This window comes from Oncorhynchus mykiss, chromosome 17 (assembly GCF_057628025.1).
Source record: "Oncorhynchus mykiss isolate SJ-2025 chromosome 17, ASM5762802v1, whole genome shotgun sequence".
Lineage (NCBI taxonomy): Eukaryota > Metazoa > Chordata > Actinopteri > Salmoniformes > Salmonidae > Oncorhynchus > Oncorhynchus mykiss.
This window is the reverse complement of record NC_143038.1, coordinates 31,654,250-31,674,262: the sequence shown is the minus strand read 5'-3', so window position 1 is coordinate 31,674,262 and position 20,013 is coordinate 31,654,250. Positions and strand designations below refer to the sequence as shown.

Here is a 20,013-nt window from a genome sequence, read left to right as displayed (position 1 = left end):
TGAATGCTGCAGACGTTTTTTGGTACCCTCCCCCAGATCTGTGCCTCGACACAATCCTGTCTCGGAGCTCTACGGACAATTCCTGACCTCATGGCTTGGTTTTTGCTCTGACATGTACCGTCAACTGTGGGACCTTATTTAGACAGGGGTGTGCTTTTCCAAATCATGTCCAATCAATTGAATTTACCATAGGTCTACTCCAATCAAGTTGTAGAAAAGTCTCAAGGATAATCAATGGAAACAGGATGCACATGTGCTCACTTTTGAGTCTCAAAGCAAATGGTCTGAATACCTATGTAAATAAAGTATGTTTTTAAAAAAAATGTAATAAATGCAAAAATGTCTAAAATGCAGTTTTTTTGCTTTGTCAATATGGAGTATTGTGAGTAGATTGGTGTGAGAAATGTATTTATTCCATTTTAGTGTAAGTCTGTAACGTAACAGAATGTGGAAAAAAGGGGTCTGAATACTTTCCGAAGGCACTCTATACGGTATGAGTGTTTATATATTTTATATGAGTCTGTCTGTTGCTGTGGTATATATGTTATTTGTGTGCCTGTGGTTCTGGTGTGACCCAGGGGCGTGGGAGTGGGAGCACCTCCAGGAGGCCGTGGGGGAGAAGCTGAAGAACTCTCTGGCCGTGGCTCAACTCATGGACCGCGTCCGCTCCTTCATGGGCAGAGACAAGGTGACCCATGGTTAACATGGACTCGCACATACAAAAAAAATACACCATGTGATACCCTATTCCCCCATATAACACAATACATGTGGTTCTGATCAAAAGCAGTGTACTAGCAGTGCACTAATTGATTGAATTGGGATAATGTTTACTCTCAGATTGAGCAAAGGGAATGGGATGTGGGCCGCCTTAACATCAGGAGACATGTGACATGCAGGTTCATAATTCGATCTGGTGACCAGGCTTGAGTTCCTTCTATTTCAATTCCATCAGAAGTGAAGTGCAACTTTTGCACTCATCATTTACATGTATCATTTCTCAATACAAGTCATACGCTTGGTTCCAATCCATCTACAGGATTGACTAAGCAGTTGAAAGTCAATGATTTGTGTATAATGAAGCCAATGGGTTTGATATGCAGACTGCTCTGGAAGCGAGCCTGCCTGCCAGTCTGTTTCAGCATTAGCCAGCTCCATTGAGGCGGTCTTGGCAGGGAGGGCAGGGACAGTGGAGTTGGCCACTGCTGAGGCAGGCGTGTAGACAGGCTATTTCTATGCCACGGGTGGGTGGTGGAGATGGAAGCTCAGAATGAATGGCACTCATGGTAGTAAATACCAACAGTGGTGGAATCCTCAGACATAACCCACGCTGTGTGTGTGTGTGTGTGTGTGTGTGTGTGTGTGTGTGTGTGTGTGTGTAGGGCTCCAGGGATACGCCTAACGCTCGGCCCGCCCAGCTTGGTCCTCAGTCTCTGGTCAACCTCTTCAACTCTCCTCTCTACTCTGATGTCATCTTCATGGTACAAGGCAAGTACACACAGTAAACTTTTTTCTATTACACATGATTAACTGATTTCTTCACTGAGGGCCCTCAGGTAGTCATCCCATTTCATTATTGCACCAGAGAAAAAATGGCATCAACATATTTAGGGTGCCTTGTATGACGTACACTTGATATACAATAGTCGCAGTGCTTTAGACATTTATGGCAGATTTTGTACAATTCTTCTGTTTTGTTTATAAAAGCTTAGTAATACTACAGATACCCTAATATTATGTTTACAGATGTTATATTATGTATACAATTTTATAAATGACTTTGCTGCAGAAACAGTACATCGTTTTTATGACAAACTCTCTCGCAGGGTGATGCCAAGCTCCAAGTTCATAAGCAATCATCTACAATAACCCATGTAATGAAATATATATATATATTTTTTAAATATGCCCGACACTTCAAAATGTATCCACTTTGCAGCATGTTCTTCACCTGCGCTGCACCCAACTATAGAGGGCTGTCATAAATGACACAATGTCTGTCAAGACTTCAAGACAACCATTATGTCATGCTTTATAGCTGTCATAAGCTCTGGGTTAATTTAAACGACCCGTTGGGAGACAGTACATGAGCAGATCATTCGGTAGATGTGAAGCTGTAGAGGCTTGTCTGTTTCTTTCAAGAAAATTACAAAATACAGTGAATAGCTTTCGCTATTATCCTCCACTGTATCGTGAATAGGCTAAAAACCTTCCCCTTACAATAGAGGTATGTCAAGAGTGTGATTAGCAACACGTTACCGAAAGCTCTCTCTCTTCACCTGAACCATCATTCAACCCCGCTCCTCCTCAACTCTTCCCCAAGGCCTTGCTGGCATGGAGAATGTGTTCTCAGCAAAGTAACTTGGTAAAATAAGGACTACATTCAAGCAATAAGGTCCGGGGGGGTGTGGTGTATGGCCAATATACCACGGCTAAGGGCTGTTCTTAGCACGACACATCGCAGAGTGCCTGGACACAGCCCTTAGCTGTGGTATATTGGCCATATACCACAAACCCCCAAGGTGCCTTATTACTATTATAAATGGGTTACCAATGTAATTAAAAATAAATTGGTCATACCTTTGGTATATGGTCTGATATACCTGATATACCCTGCTGTCAGCCAATCAGCATTCAGGGCTCGAACCACCCAGATTATATTTAAAAATAGACTGTGTTTCAGGGAGTGTGTTACCAGCTCACCGGGCGGTCCTGGTGGCTCGCTGCGATGTCATGGCGGCCATGTTCAGCGGGAAGTACGCGGAGGCACGGAGTCGGGTGGTGCCCATCCACGGAGTCTCCTCTGACACCTTCCTCTCCTTCCTGGAGTACCTCTACACTGACACCTGCTGTCCTGGTGGGTCCACTGCTGCAGGGCAGGAGCAAAAACAGGCACTTTGTAAAGGTCCCACTCCGGGTAAACATGGGTTAGGGCTAGACATGGCCTTGAAACCAGGGGTGGCCAAACCATCATTCTGGAGAACTATTGTTCCAACCTTGTTCTAACTTATGCTGTGTTTAGATGGTACGAGGTAGACGGCAAACCCGGATGTCATTGTTTTCAATAAAAGCACAATGGTAGACGGGACTTGTCGCCAGAGTTCAGATATTTCAATGTTGATTTGCTCTGTTTGTTACTGAAATCACCATAGCAACGCATATCATCGTGCTGGCTTGCTTTTGCATTCACCCTCTTTCTTGCTTTCTTGTTCCGCTATACCGACTGGTATGACGTTTTTTTTGTGTCCCTCATCTAAACGCAGCATAACACTCAGTATTCAGCCAATTAAGGTCCTTATTATGAGCAGCTGATTCCCTAGAATAACAGGAAATTAGCTGTAAAAATGCTATATTCTCTCAGCCTCATTGTGTAGAATAGCATGAGATTAGCTATAAAACTGCACATTTTTCTTTAAGTCCCATGGCAATATGTGTAGAATTGCAGGAAATTAGCTTTAGCTCAGACTAGGGATGTAACAGCTCACCAAACCCAGTTTGGGTTGGTTTCGGTACAGTGGGAAAATGAAATGCCAACAGTTACTGCAGTAAATATTTGTTAATTTAAGAATATATTAAGTGTTGGTATTCATGTTTCCATATACTGTATGATCATGAGTCATAATGATGAGGGCACAATCAGGAATACCAACACATTGTATTTTCTTAAATGAAAACACGATTACTCATGAACAACACTAATGTAAAGTGAAATATGCTTGTGAAATCAATGTGTAACCATGGCTAAGATATTGTATAATGTTATCTTACAAAGAGAAAAATATGTGACTCTCTCAAAGAGGGTGTGTCTGAGGCATGGTACTTCACATTTCCTACTCCGGGGTAATGTGATGGGCAATCACTATTAAGTAGCTCTCTGTAGCCCTGGAGGTCCATCCATCTGTATTACGCAAAACACGGGGTGCATTGGCCAATTCATTGACAACATTTTGCTTTAGTTTGCTTATATAGAGCGGGTACTCCCAGTTTGCTGAAATGGGTGCGAGAGAGCCACGTTCATAATGTGGCTCGAGCACTTTCACGAGGTGCTGAAACCCCTTATTTTTCTCAACCACCGAGAATGGGCGCATATTCACGGCCAGGGGGGCAACTTTCACTGGGGACGGGCATATCCCCCCCCACATTCTGACATTGCATTTTTGTCCTCCCAGTTTTGTCATTGGAATGTGATACAAAACGTGGCAACGGTGTGCTTTAGGACCATGCGGACGCCTCCAAGAGGTTGGGTAGGCTGTTTGGAGTGTTTATCCGACTGGATAAAAAAATATATATTTAATTTAATTTATATTTATATATTTCTAAAGCCAAAGTTGCGCCTCTGTCCGCAGCTATAAACATACCTATCGCTCTAGTAATTTCTTTGGCCTGGTCAGAATCCGCTGCAAAGGGCTGCTTAAATGCAGAGGGGAGACAAAGTTGTGTTGTTTTTGTGCGTTTCTGTCTTGCTCTGTTAATAAGAAACATGGGCTGAAGTAGGCATAAATGTGTCAACATGTTTTGAGGTGATGGCAGCTGCATAGGCTATACTCATTGAGCATTGTCGACATACTCGCTCTGTCCATCACCGTTGTAATCTACTGGGAAGTGCAAATGTTCCCAAACTAGAGATTTAAATTATGGAGAATTCTCCTCCGACCCCACCACTCGCCATTGTACAGAACTAGCTCCCAGCTGCGACAAAAGGATAGATTGAAATGCTCCAATTAAGATGAGAATTTTGATAACGTTGATATTTTCTTATTTCAGATTTACTCAAGCCTATAGGCCTAGCGATTTTATATTTTAAATATATATTTTTATGTATTCAGTCAGGTTCACAGTGCGGACAGAACAGAGGTCTCCATACCAAACGGTTCGGTACGAATATGTGTACCATTACACCCCTAGCTCAGACCTTGAAAGGGCCCCGCAAAACTGCGGTACGCCACTGTCCGGGTCCTCGGTGCTGCTCAGTAGAGGCTGTGACATGATTTACAGTGGATTTACATGCTCAGATGGTATAAATAGTATCTCTTATGGCCTAAAGGGATTTGACTGTCAGCTCCCCAAAAAATTGACAGGCTGGGGGGACATCAAAAGAAATTGGAGTGGACACTGACCCTAGTACGATATGATAAATAGTACTGTAATGCCCGATTTGTTTGGAGGGTGAGCGAGTGAGTGTGAGTTGTTATCTGGTCGTTGGTTTATTTTTCACAGCTGTGTGTAATGTGATATGATTGACAGTCTGCGGTCTGTGTGCGGTTTATAAATCCCAACAATGGCATGGATTTCAACCACAAGTTACGATCAAATCCGTGCATGATTTTCTAAATGAGGCTCCAGTATGTTTGACAGTGTCTATGTATGTGTGTCCAGCCAGTGTGTTGCAGGCCATGGCCGTGCTGGTCTGTGCAGAGATGTACCAGGTGAAGCGCCTGCAGCATCTGTGTGAGGTGTGTGTGTGCGCCTACCTCCAGAGCATGCCTAGCCGAGAGCTGGCATCAACCGGCATCAGTGTGATCCGGCTTCTCCGTAGGGCTAAGGTAGGTGTGTGAAAGATATTCTCCATTTCATCTTGGCACTCCTGTAGATCTGAAACGTTTGATAGGTGTGAGCAATATAGTGAAGATTCTCATACGCGTTTGATTCTTTAAAATCTACCAACATGGCCTCAGGGAAATCAATAGGATTTGGGAAGTTTATTTGTACCCCTCCTTTTAGTATGATATGTTACAAATGGAATAGTGGTCATACATCATCATTCGAATTGGAGGAAATATAGTATTGTAATGAAACGGGCAGGGAGCAGGTCTCAAACCCTCAACCTTCTAGCCCGAAGTCCGGCGCGCTATCGACTGTGCCCCAAAAAACATGCTCAAGCAGCAGAGTCGATATCCGCGCTTATAAACCCAAGGTTGTTACACTACTCCCTCCTTTCAAAGAGCGCGGCCTCATGCTAGCTTACGACTCTGTCTTATATGAACGCACTCCCTTAGCCAAGCACACGCACTGTCGTGGATGCAAGGTCCGATCACTTCTGACACCAATGTAATGAAACAGGCAGGGAGCAGGCCTCGAACCCTGACCTTCTAGCCCGTAGTCGAGAATGCTATCGACTGTGCCCCAAAAGCATGCTCTAGCGGCAGAGTCAATATCCGCGCTTATAAACCCAGGGTCGTTACAGTATCATACTACTGTAACAATGGCGCCGTAGAAGAACGCTGACGTTTTACGTGTCCCCAACTAATGGTGTTTTTCTGTTTGTTTATTTGCAACTTATTTTTTAAACTTATTTTGTACATAGTGTTCCGCTTATGTCTCTTATGATCGAAAATAACTTCTGGACTTCAGGACTGGGTTTACTCACCACGGACTGGCAGAATCCTTTTTTTCCTTTTAACGAGTCTGACGCAAATTATGTACTGCTTTCTCGGGAACAGGCCCAGATCCCCATGATTTGGGTGAAGAGGAGGTGGAGAAAAAGGGTCCAGAGGGCGGGCTGCCTTCTGAGAATTCATAGGCGATCGAATAAACCTCCACTTCCTTCCATTCTGCTAGCAAATGTGCAATCTTTGGAAAATAAAACAGATGACCTAAGCGGGAAGATGAATCTACCAACGGTAATATCTTATGCTTCACGGAGTCATGGCTGAACGATAACACTATCAACATACAGCTGGCTGGTAATATGGCGGCGTCTGGTAAGACAAGGGGCGACGGACTATGTATTTTTGTAAATAACAGCTGGTGCACAATCTCTAAGGAGGTCTCATGGTAAGCTGTAGACCACACTATCTACCTAGAGAGTTTCTGTATTTTTCGTAGCTGTTTACATACCACCACAGACGGAGGCTGGCACTAAGACAGCATTGAATAAGCTGTATTCCGCCATAAGCAAACAAGAAAACGCCCACCCAGACAGAGGCGGCGCTCCTAGTAGCCTGGGACTTTATTGTAGGGAAACTTCTCAGTTTTACCAAATTTCTATCAGCATGTTAAATATGCAAATGGAGGGAAAAATAATTCTGCACCACCTTTACTCCAAATACAAAGCTCTCTCTCGCCCTCCATTTTGCAAATCTGACCATAATTCTATCCTCCTGATTCGTGCTTACAAGTAAACATTAAAGCAGGAAGCACCAGTGACTAGATCAATAAAAAAGTGGTCAGATGAAGCAGATGCTAAGCTACAGGACTGTTTTGCTAGCAGACTGGAATATGTTTCGGGATTCCTCCAATGGCATTGAGGAGTACACCACATCTGTCATTGGCTTCATCAACAAGTTCATCAATGACATCGTCCCCACAGTGACCGTATGTACATACCATAAGCCATGGAATACAGGCAACATCCAAACTGAGCTAAAGGCTAGAGCTGACACTTTCAAAGGAGCGGGACTCTTAACCCAGAAGCTTATAAGAAATCCCGCTATGCCCTCCAACGAACCTTCAAACAGGCAAAGCATTAATACAGGACTAAGATCGAATTGTACTACACCGGCTCTGATGCTCGTCGGATATGGCAGGGCTTGCAAACCATTACAGACTACAAAGGGCACAAGCACAGCCGAGAGCTGCCCAGTGACACAAGCCTACAAGACGAGCTAAACTACTTCTATGCTTGCTTCGAGGCAAATAACACTGAAACGTGCATGAGAGCATCAGCTGTTCCGGAACACTGTGATCACGTTCTCCGCAGCCGATGTGAGTAAGACCTTTAAACAGGTCAACATTCACAAGGCTGCAGGGTCAGATGGATTACCAGGACATGTACTGCGAGCATGCGCTGCCCATCTGGCAAGTGTCTTCACTGACATTTTCAACCTCTCCCTGTCCGAGTCTGTAATACCAACATGTTTTAAGCAGACCACCATAGTGCCTGTGCCCAAGAACACTAAGGTAACCTGCCTAAATGGCTACCGACCTTTAGCACTTACATCTGTAGCAATGAAGTGCTTTGAAAGGCTGGTCATGGCTAGGCCTGATCAACGACAAGACAGCCTATAGGGAGGTCAGCACACCAAGACCGTTCTGAAGAGGGCACGACAAAACCTGTTCCCTCTCAGGAGACTGAAAAGATTTGGCATGGATCCTCAGATCCTCAAAAGGTTCTACAGCTGCACCATCGAGAGCATCCTGACCAGTTGCATCACTGCCTGGTATGGCAACTGCTCAGCCATCACTGGGGCCAAGCTTCCTGCCATCCAGGAACTCAATACCAGGCGGTGTCAGACGAAGGCCCTAACAATTGTCAAAGACTCTAGCCACCCTTGTCATAGACCGTTCTCTCTGCTACCGCACGGCAAGCTGGACCGGAGTGCCAAGTCTAGGTCCAAGAGGCTTCTAAACAGCTTCTACCCCCAAGCCATAAGACTCCTGAACATCTAATCAAATGGCTACCCAGACTATTTGCATTGCCCCCCCCCCCCTTCTCTCTTTTACACCGCTGCTACTCTCTGTTATCATCTATGCAGTCACATTAATAACACTACCTACATGTACATATTACCTCAACTAACCGGTGCCCCCACACATGGACTCCGTACCGGTACCCCCCTGTATATAGTCTCACCATTGTTATTTTTCTGCTGCTCTTTAATTACTTGTTACTTTTATTTCTTATTCTTATCCATATTTTTTAAACTGCATTGTTGGGTGGCGGCTCGTAAGTAAGCATTTCACTGAAAGGTCTACTACACCTGTTGTATTCGTCGCATGTGACTAATAGAATTTGATACGCCATACCCGGTCGTACAATATCATACAAATTGGAGGACGTATAGTATCATACGTTATACAATATCACACAAATTGGATGTCGTTAGCACCCAGCAGGTTAGGAGAATGTACATTGCAGGTTAGTAGAATAAGGTTAAGTGGAAGGGTTAGCTAAAATGCTACAGTCGTCCTCGACACGACCATGCAACCTTTGGGTTGCTAGACGGTCATGTTATATGCCAACCCGTCCAACTGCCCTACTTTTTGTTAAGTAATCGTAAGCATTATTTTATTGGTAATGTAACACGTCATAGCAAATAGAGGTACAAATGTAAGTAGCATACCCTACATCTGTTTAATATGGTCAGGGTGAATTTACAGAAGTAAGAAGCCTAGGGGAAGGATTTTGGATTCAGCAAGAGCGTGTGTTCTGACACAATAGCTTATCTTCAGTAGCATCCACCACATTGCGTTCCACTCAGTGGAGGTATAGAGTGAGAGAAGACAAGGAAGTCACTTCAGACTATTCAGATGATGCACCCCTTGATGTTTCAATGTTTCTAATATTCAGTGCCAAAAAAAAAAAAAGATTAAATAATTGTAATTTTATTAATGATCCTTACCACAAACCTGAGAGGATTTGGTTAAGGAAATAACTTGTACCGAACGCTGTGAAGGATTAACCCACCAATGTGCTGTCACCTATCCAGTTCTTTCTGGTCATTGGTTTAAAAACACTGGAGGCAGGGAAAGCAGAGAATATGCATGCATGCACATTGCACATGCACAGGGCTGGAAAATGTCATTTTCCGTGTGGAAGTCATTGCTGGTGTTAATTTATTCCGCCCCATATATTCTAAATCTTCAACAGTTACACAATACATCGTTGCTCAAATAGCTGACTCCTCCCCTCTCTCCTTCTACCTCTTTTTCCCTCTCTCGCAGTGCCACAACGCAGAGCAGCTGTACGTATGGCTCCTCCACTTCATAGCCAATAACTACCTAATCTTCAGTCACAAGCCCGACTTCCTGGAGCTCTCAGGTGAGAGATCAGACACAAGACATATTGATAACTCAAACTCACTAAGTGTGACTGGTGTTGCAAAATCCATGCTATGTCCAACTAAGGAAATGGACACGTACGAGTCACCATGAGCTAAAACCGATGCCAGCTGTTGTGAAAGCGAATGACATTTTACTGACAGCTTTGTGTAGACCGTATGTTAAAGGGAAGTAGTGAAGTGTAATCCATATAGGCATAATGTTAGTTTTGATAGCACATATTAAGTAGGGGACATATGAATTCTGAAAGGGAACATACTACAGGTCAAATAAGCAGTTCTGATTGAGGATGTGGTGGATTGTCATAGCATGTAAAAAACATTTACACACCTTTACATTTTCTAAATAGAGCTTGCACACCTATGACGCTAAATTAGTATTGTTAGCGTTTACCTTTCTTGACGCTCGTCAAGCCACTTCATCCCAGATTATGATACATTTTATAAAGCCCACATGGGTTAATAAGCACACAGGGAAGGTTTAGTTGCATCTACAACAGGTTTATTAACAATGTCATCGTACACCAGTGCATATTTAAGGTCAAATGGACGGATCTTTAAGGGCACAAGTGAAGTGATACACGATACAAAGACTAAATAGTACTACACAATATTATTCACATTGTTCCAGCTCTTGGGTGTAAACACAAGTGTTTCAGGCAGAGCATGCATGTGGCTTGATGATGGCTTCATAGAAATGTTGGTTTAGGCATTGACGGATAAAAATAAATACTGGCACTGTGTGTGTACGCGCGCATCCATGTGTGTGAGAGAGCGGGGTGACATCGTCATGGCAACCTTGTTTTTTTGTTGTCTTGGTTGACAGAGGAGGAGCGGGAACAGGTGGAGAGACTGCGCTGGCCTTCCCGAGGTTACCTTCAAGAACTGAGCGAGTACCAGCAGCGCCGACGCAAACTCAAGAAGTCCCGCTGCCTCGTCATGTGACACCCACCCGCCGCCACACCCTGGAGAAGTAGTGAGAGGCAGAGAGGAGAAGAGGAAGGTGTGGGGCGAGAGAAAGGAGGGGGAGGAGTTGAGAGAAGGCATTAAAAACAGAACATAATTGAGTCATCTGCCTCAAATGGACAGTGAAAAAGAGGGACAGAAAGCTAACCAGCTTGGGAGGAAACCCAGAGGGTTAAGCACAGAGCTGAAAGGTCGAAGAGGCCTGGTCGAAAGGCGACGTCTACGGGAGGTGACAAAAGACTGACGCACTTTGGTCCCCGAGGACCAACACGTGACTGTGTCCCCGGGACAAAATGACTGATTTACTTAACCAGGGAGAATTTCAAATGACAGCTGAATTCCACTGGAAACCAGGGCGTAAAAAATTAAATAATGGCCATGTTCGTCCTTTTTTAAGTCGCGCTGGCTGCATAGCTCATACGTTTTCTATATCATACTTATGTGGTTTCTGATATGTAAATCCTTCTCCAGGCATTGTGCACATGCAAAAACGATGACCTGGAAAGCCACCATTATCTGTTCATGGAGCACTGTATCTGTAGCCCAATGAATAACGGTATAAAAATGTCCCTTTCCATGGCAAATAACTAGCCATGGAGAATGGACAGTGATTCTCTTTGCCATCTCCACACAGGAGAGAGAACATTTTGGTTTTTAGCAGAGAAGGTGCTCAAATTTATAAATGTGCCCGGAAACATTCAAAGGAACATGCTGAAATGTATCCAAAACGTTTGGGAGTCTGTCTAATGTATGTGACCCGGGATTGTGCGTCTATAGAGGATGTCTGTATCTAATCTATGCTTGACACAGAATCCCACAGTCCCAAATCAACCCAAGGCGCTACACCCTTCTCATTGAAGCCACGAAAGTTCAAGGTCGACCATGGTACTGCAGGCATTGGTAGCAGGAAACAGGATCCCCCCCATTAGAGTAAATGGAAAAATGGCAATCCTCGTGTAAATAAAAAATGCTTCTAATATACCAGATGCCCTTGAACCGATTATTTTCAAAATCGCACACAGAAGTTAAGGACAATTGAGTTGCTAATATTGGCAGCCTGCGGTACCCTGGTCAGCCTTCAACTTGAGGTACTCAATGAGAGGGGGCAGCACTTAGTTAGCCTGCAACATCACTTCCTGGAGTAGCTGAAACAGCGCATATGTCTGCATGAGACACCATCTTAACCGACTTAATTTGGATTCAATGCGCTATTGAGTATTCACATAGGAATGAATGGTGTCACGGGATCGATGGCACGGGATCGACAGTTATTGGCTACACCCTACATACAACTTAATGTCCCCTTCTTTTATGTCTAATGGGTCATCAAGAAGTGCCTAGGGCTATAGGAGTTGATCTGGGACTAGGCCAACATAACTGTGAGTACATAGTGGTCCTACATGGCTGTCTTATTGGGTTATTCTGCAATGCTAAATCCTCTTAAGAGTGTTAACAGCATTGGGGCACCTGGAGACTTAAATCACCACATACACACCTTCTGTGGTGAACAAATGATTTGATTTGTTCATTGAAACCATAACCAAACAACGCCTCTGGTTTGACCTCATTTTTGCCACGAGATTATAATTTGACAGTGCTGCGACTATTTTTGTAATGTGTACTGTCTGTACCAGGGGGTGTTCTGTGTTTTTTTAAACATCTGGAGTAGAGCTAACTGCGTAATGCACCCAGCATGTGGAGACTAGAGGATGCGGGGTGTTTAGTTTCGTGGCCCTCTAGCCACGGGGGATGGCCGTGTACAGTAATAGTTGTGACCTCTGAGTCACTGGGAATAAAGACATGTTTTAGAAGAACACGTTGGCACGTCGCCTACTGAATCGTTGACATGCATCTGCTCGGTACGAGAGGTCTTCTGTCACGTGTGTATGTGTTACTGCTTAGTGTGCATTAATAATGCACATACATATTCACATACAGCATGTCATGTGTTGAAGGTTAGTCTGAAGCTTGGTTGCTTTTGGCTTGAATTTAAACTACATACATTTATACACACACAATATGATTTGAAGCAATTTCAACCTCAAACCATAAAACACATAAGCAAATTACTTGCATTCCTAAGCTTTTTGTGGGTGTATGGGGAGGTGTGCTCTTTATTACTCATGACCCCAGACTCATGTTACTCATGTTGAAAATGTTAGTGTAGTTAACGGCTCTGCAAAAGCTCTAAATTAATCAACCTTGCGCAATCTTAACATTTTCAATTTCACCTCATCTACGTGCGTGTGACGGAGAGCTAGTCACATGTTGGTGTGAGTAATGTGCATTTATGCTTCCCCCCCCCGGGTTGTATCAATGTTGCCAACAACACAAGTTGTGACTAACAGGCCAACTGGTGTATTGAGAAATACTGTATGTTGGGATCTCTAGCAGAGAGGTTGAGGGATACCTTGTTGCGGGTCAAAATGCTTCCGTTTCACAGTTCGCTCCCTTCTGCCTTGTTAATGCACCGCAAACGTCAATTTAATCTTGTGTTGCCAGATTCCGTAATCTCACATTTGCTCTGAAAGGGAAGGCTGAATTGAGGCTAACAACAATCTAATCCATACACTCTTTAGTCTGTTTCTGGAGGAGAATAGCTCCCACTCTCTGTACCTTGGTGGAAGCTTATGATTTATGAATGACCCCAGAGGCAAAGGTCATAAATCAAAACGGGTCCCCTAAATGGACAGATAATTTAAATCTAGGTCCTTAGGCTATGTGTTGTTTTTATTTAACTAGTCAAGTCAGTTAAGAACAAATACTTAGTTACATGTGTCCCAAGGTGGCTGTGGAGGATCAGTTTGGCCAGCAGGTGGCGTGGTTCTCTGGCCCCTGAGCTATCTGTTCTCTAGCCTCCTGAAACACCACCTCAGCTTCTCCCAGTCTGGAGGCTTGCTGAAGAGCCACATTACTCCCCCACCCCTCATTCTCGACAACTTCTCTCTCTACATTACAAACTCTAATCCCCTGCCTTGCGCCTCCCTCTCCCTCACTCCCTTTCATGCGTGTACATACCTGGGGCAGTGTGTGTCACTGCAGCGCACCAATGGACTGCAGCATCCCCTCCAGTTTCCCACTTTCGTCCAGATCTGCCACGTCACTGCCCCCTCCCACACACTCCTCACCGATGAACACCCGCGGGACCTACACACACCACACCGTACTATTTATATTTGACAACTTTATACTTCTCTACATTCTTAAAGAAAATGATGTACTTTTTATTCCATACATTCCCTTACACCCAAAAGTACTCATTACATTTTGAATGCTTAGCAGGTCAGGAAAATGGTCTAATTCACACACTTATCAAGAGAACATCCCTGGTCATCCCTACTGCCTCTGATCCGGCAGACGCACTAAACACATGCTTTGTTTGTAAATTATGTCTGAGGGTTGGAGTGTACCCCTGGCTATCCGTAAATTTTAAAAAACGGTGCCGTCTGGTTTGCTTAATATAAGGAATTTGAAATTATTTTTACTTTCAAATCAAATCTTATTGGTCACAAACACGTGTTTAGCAGATGGTATTGCAGGTGTAGTGAAATGCGTGTGCTTCTAGCTCCAACAGTGCAGTAATATCTAACAAATTACACAACATATACCCAATACACACACATCTAAGTAGGAATGAATTAAGACTATATACATGTATGAGCAATGTCAGAGCGGAATGGGCTAAGATACCGTAGAATAGTATACAGTGTATATAGATATGAGATGAGTAATGCCAGATATGTGAACATTATTGTTAGTGACTAGCGTTCCATTCCTTAAAGTGGCCAGTGATTTCTAGTCTATGTCTACAGGCAGCAGCCTCTAATGTGCTAGTGATGGCTTTAACAGTCTGATGGCCTTGAGATAGAAGCTGTTTTTCAGTCTCGGTCCCAGTGATGTGTACGGCAAGGAACTTGAAGCTTTCCACCTTCTCCACTGCGGTCCCTTTTATGTAGAAGTCCACAATCATCTCCTTTGTTTTGTTGACACTTTTATTTTTTAAATTTTACCTTTATTTAACTAGGCAAGTCAGTTAAGAACAGATTCTTATTTTCAATGACAGCCTAGCTGTCATTAACTGCCTGTTCAGGGGCAGAACGACAGATTTGTACCTTGTCAGCTCGGGGATTTGAACTTGCAACCTTCCGGTTACTGGTCCAACACTCTAACCACTAGGCTACCTTGCCGTGAGTGGTTGTTTTCCAGGCACCACACTTCGATACTTAAGTATATTTAAAACCAAATACTTTTAGACTTTTACTCTAGTAGGATTTTACTGGGTGACTCACTTTTACTTAAATCCATTAATAAGGATAGTAAATGAATAGCTGAATACATTCACATGTGATGAGCTTCAAGCCAATCAGCGTTCATGGATTGCTGAGTCATTGCGATGGACGATCGAACTGTTATGCCGCGTTCAGAACAGATGGGAACTCGGGAAAAAACGAGCTCAGACTGGGAAAAATCAATTTGAACGGTCATCCAACTCGGAATTCCAACTCGTGAACTCGGGCCTCTTTCGAGAGCTCCAACTTTCCTACCTGAAAATCATTGACGTCATTAGTTTCCAGTTTTTTTGAACGGGAAATATCACAAAAAAAAAAATGTAACGTTACAATAGTCCGCATATTTTTTTAAACTACGGTATGTATTTTGCTAGACAAAAAAATGAGACGTCGAGATATTACGCTCGTTATGAACTCCTTCACCGAAAAGCACTCTTTGTTCTCAAAAATCATCAATTAAACGACAGCCATCTTTGATATCGCGCCCAATTGTCTGGATACAAAGTTACATGCAGTGTTGTACTCATCACAACAACAAAGGAATAACGAATTGAAATACTGGCAATACTCGAATGAAGACACTCACCGTCCGAGCTCCAGTTATCTCCAAAAAGTAGTCCTGTAAACTACTCATATCGCTCCGTCCAGTGATGTCAATAAATTCCAAATGCCCAGCTTTGAATTTGTACTTTGTCAATACCTCTTTGGCCGTAACGCAATACGGGCACGATGGTTTGAGAAATATTGTAACTTTGTCTCCTCTAAGTTTAGTTTCGACAAATTCCTGTGCCATCCTAGCGGTAGTTGAAAGACAAAAATATTGGCTTGCAAATTTGATATGAACAGCTCGGCGCGATTAATGTTTTGATGAGCAGTCTACTTCCGTATTGTGTCAGAGGATGCGTGTTAATAAAACGTTAGGACATGTGTGAAGATAGCCACAATTGTGGAATATTCGGTTTGCCTTCAAAATAAAAGTGCCCCTATTGAAACTGATCAAAACGGATACATATAGTGGAATAATGCCATATTTGGACTAGATAATGTTTAACAATGTTAGAAATTAAAATAAATACAACAATTAATGCATGTTTCAATAAAAGAAGAAAAACTGTTCAAATCCCACTGTGAATGTATTAGACTGCATAAATATATTGGGGGCATACATACAGCTCTGGGAAAAAAATTAGAGGCCACTGCAAATATCAGTTTCTCTGGTTTTACTATTTATAGGTGTGTGTTTGGTAAAATTAACGTTTTTGTTTTATTCTATAAACTACTGACAACATTTCTCCCAAATTCCACCTGCTGTCCCCAGTCCACCTGCTGCTGCTCCAGTATTAACTGTTCTGCCTGCGGCTATGAAACCCTGACCTGTTCACCGGACGTGCTACCTTGTCTCCACCCAGCACAGCCAGAAGAGGCCACCCCTTGGAGCCTGGTTCCTCTCTAGGTTTCTTCCTAGGTTCCTGCCTTTCTAGGGAGTTTTTCCTAGCCACCGTGCTTCTACATCTGCATTGATTACTGTTTGGGGTTTTAGGCTGGGTTTCTGTATAGCACTTTGTGTCATCGGCTGAAGTAAAAAGGGCTTTATAAATACATTCGATTGATTTGATGTATTTTCAATCACAGCTTTAATGTGTCTTGTCATGCTCTCCTCCAGTCTTTCACATTGATGTTGGTTGACATTATGCCACTCCTGGCGCAAAAATGAAAGCAGCTCGGCTTTGTTTGATGGCTTGTGACCATCGATCTTCCTCTTTCAATGCGGTTCAGGTCTGGAGATTGGACTGGCCATGACAGGGTCTTGATCTGGTGGTCCTCCATCCACACCTTGATTGACCTGACTGTGTGGCATGGAGCATTGTCTTTGTGGAGAAAAAAAATCCTCAGAGTTGGGGAACATTGTCAGAGCAGAAGGAACCAAGTTTTCTTCCAGGACAACCTTGTATGTGGCTTGATTCATGCGTCCTTCACAAAGACAAAACTGCTCGATACCGGCCTTGCTGAAGCACCACCAGATCATCACCGATCCTCCACCAAATTTCACAGTGGGTGCGAGACCTGGAGAGGCCTACAAGACACAGTGTCTCGCACCCACTGTAAAATTTGGTGAGTATGTCTTTGTGAAGGACGCATGAATCAAGCTACATGCTCTAATTGAAAATATATTTATTTGGAATTTGGGAGGAATGTTGTCAGTAGTTTATAGAATAAAACAAAAATGTTAATTTTACCCAAACACATACCGATAAAGAGTAAAACCAGAGAAACTGATCATGTTGCAGTGGTCTCTTAATTTTTTCCAGAGCTGTATATGCACTGTACAGCCAAGCCCTAGCACTTGGTCATGACTCTCTCATGGGGACCGCCACAGGAAAGGAAGACTCAGAGTTACCTCTGTGGCAGAGAATAAATTCATTAGAGTTAACTGCACCGCAGATTGCATCCAAGAGAAATGCTTCACAGTGTTCAAGTAACAGACATATCTCAACATCAACTCTTCAGAGGGGACTGCGTGAATCAGGCCTTCATGATCAAATTGCTGCAAAGAAACCATTACTAAAGGACACCAATAAGAAGAAGAGTCTTGCTTGGGCCAAGAAACACAAGCAATGGACATTAGTAAAGTGGAAATATGTCCTTTGGTCTGATGAATCCAAATTTGAGATTTTTGGTTACAACCGCAGTGAGACGCTGAGTAGGTGAACGGATAATCTCTGCATGTGTTGTTCCCACCGTGAAAAATGGAGGAGGAAGTGTGATGGTGTGGGGGTGCTTTGCTGGTGACACTGTCTGTGATTTATTTAGAATTCAAGGCACACTTAACCAGCATGGCTACCACAGCATTCTGCAGCGATACACCATCCCATCTGGTTTGCGCTTAGTGGGACTATTATTAGTTTTTTAACAGGACAATGACCCAACACACCTCCAGGCTGTGTAAGGGCTATTTGACCAAGAAGGAGAGTGATGGAGTGCTGCATCAGATGACCTGGCCTCCATAATCACCCAACCTAAACCCAATTGAGATGGTTTGGGATGAGTTGGACCGCAGAGTGAAGGAGAAGCAGCCAACAAGGGCTCAGCATATGTGAGAACTCCTTCAAGACTGTTGGAAAAGCATTCCTCATAAAGCTGGTTGAGAGAATGACAAGAGTGTACTAAGCTGTCAAGGCAAAGGGTGGCTACTTTGAAGAATCTAAAATATATTTTATCACTTTTTTGGTTACTACATGATTCCATGTGTTATTTCATAGTTTGATGTCTACAATGTAGAAAATGGTAAACAAAGAAAAACCCTTAAATGAATAGGTGTGTCCAAACTTTTAACTGGTACTGTAAATACACAGTTATTATTTGACCATAATAACCATTATTATTATTTGATCATGCTGGTCATTTATGAACATTTGAACATCTTGGCCATGTTCTGTTATAATCTCCACCCGGCACAGCCAGAGGACTGGCCACCCCTCATAGCCTGGTTCCGCTCTAGGTTTCGTCCTTGGTTTTGGCCTTTCTAGGGAGTTTTTCCTAGCCACCGTGCTTCTACACCTGCATTACTTGCTGTTTGGGGTTTTAGGCTGGGTTTCTGTACAGCACTTTGAGATATCAGCTGATGTACGAAGGGCTATATAAATACATTTGATTTGACATACACACAGACACACACAAAATATTGGAAATGATGCAGATAATTACATTGATGGAAGCTACAATCTGCAATATTAAAGCGGTTCTACACCCATTTTTTTATAAAATATTTAATCTCAAAATAACACGGCTTGGGTCATGGACACAATTCAGGTCATCCAAAAGAAAACCAAACCCAAGAAGGAAAATTCCTCTGCAGAGGAGTAGCTGCCATCGATTATGGAGCCACACAGATGCCAGATCCTATCAGATAACAGTATGACAACACTTGCTCTTCCCCAGATGGTCTTTCAATGCGGTATTCCCTAATCACATTTGCAGAGATCTCAGATACTGTTGCATTGATGACATCTCAACAAATATGGGGCATCTCAGGTCATGGAAGACTGAATGCCATAATCTTGGATTCAAACCAAATACTACTTTGAGCGGCCAAATTAAGATATATCCTTCATTTTCCTTGCAAAGCAGCAACATGAGTTAACATTGAGCGGTCATCAGGACCGTGATTAGTTGATTCAGGTGTTAAGAGCAAGGCTGCTGCCAGTGCAAGCGATTGGGGTTTGCACAAGACTTTGTTTGGGGGAGCGAACCGAAGTCCTCAGGCAAGGTTACGTGTCCCGAGTGTGGCAAATCAAACTACCTTTGCTACACTTCACCCTTCTTTAACCACCTCCTCTCTGAATCAACTGACTGAATCCAAGTCACTGCACCAATGTGACAGACTGGGTTTGAACCTGGGTCACCCGCGTGCCATGTCTGTTAGCACGCAGAGCTAAAGCCTGTAGGCATTTGCTCAAGGAGACAGCTTGTTTTCAGGCAAGATTACTCGTCACATGGTTCACCAAACCACTTCTTACAATAGTTAACATTTAATTATAAAATGGAAAAAGTACTGTCTCTGCCCTGGAATGTATAAAATTGCAGGCACATGCATGTGTTGAAATATTAATGTAGTCACTGACATTTGGAAGGAAATGTGCATTTGTCCATTCAAACTTAGACCAGCTCTGCTAGTCTCCCCCCCAGACCACAACATTGCCAAGAGCTTCCCGGTACAATCCAACTTGTTTGCGACTGTTCAAACAAATGACTTTTCCATGTGCGCACTAGTGCCGGATCTGGATACCTTTACAAAGATGGAGCATCTTCCCAGCTTGCAACAGTCTAAGTTCCTATCGGCTCAGAGGCCATACTGACGGAACAATCATTCAACAGCATGATTTTCACACCAATCATGGTGAGACATAAATGTGAAGTCTTGTTAGCCGCAATAATCTATCAACATTAAAGCATCCAACCCACCTTAACAATGGGTTGCA

The 20,013-nt window shown here is 43.3% G+C and overlaps 2 protein-coding genes and 1 long non-coding RNA gene across 3 annotated transcripts in view; 1 reads left to right on the top strand and 2 right to left on the bottom strand.

Annotated features, from left to right (window-relative positions):
• LOC110493998 (rho-related BTB domain-containing protein 3) overlaps nucleotides 1–10,726 on the top strand; it is a 28,513-nt gene extending 17,787 nt beyond the window's left edge. The window contains exons 7-12 of the mRNA XM_090205205.1: nucleotides 579–688; nucleotides 1,383–1,492; nucleotides 2,688–2,857; nucleotides 5,377–5,543; nucleotides 9,664–9,760; nucleotides 10,606–10,726. Coding sequence (XP_090061331.1) covers nucleotides 579–688; nucleotides 1,383–1,492; nucleotides 2,688–2,857; nucleotides 5,377–5,543; nucleotides 9,664–9,760; nucleotides 10,606–10,724 — 773 coding nt within the window. The 3' untranslated portion in view covers nucleotides 10,725–10,726. The remainder of the gene's footprint in view (nucleotides 1–578; nucleotides 689–1,382; nucleotides 1,493–2,687; nucleotides 2,858–5,376; nucleotides 5,544–9,663; nucleotides 9,761–10,605) is intronic.
• Nucleotides 1,649–5,595, bottom strand: LOC149975906 (uncharacterized). The gene is made up of 2 exons (XR_016487873.1): nucleotides 5,472–5,595; nucleotides 1,649–2,869 (listed from the first exon to the last, which is right to left on the bottom strand). It is a non-coding gene; the product is annotated as an uncharacterized LOC149975906 (long non-coding RNA).
• Nucleotides 10,265–15,918, bottom strand: LOC110493999 (glutaredoxin (thioltransferase)). The gene is made up of 3 exons (XM_021568651.3): nucleotides 15,621–15,918; nucleotides 13,764–13,892; nucleotides 10,265–10,744 (listed from the first exon to the last, which is right to left on the bottom strand). Exons 1-2 carry the CDS (start codon nucleotides 15,825–15,827, stop codon nucleotides 13,779–13,781), a joined length of 321 nt encoding a protein of 106 aa, XP_021424326.1. The 5' UTR covers nucleotides 15,828–15,918; the 3' UTR covers nucleotides 10,265–10,744; nucleotides 13,764–13,778.
• Between the last annotated feature and the right edge of the window lie 4,095 nt (nucleotides 15,919–20,013).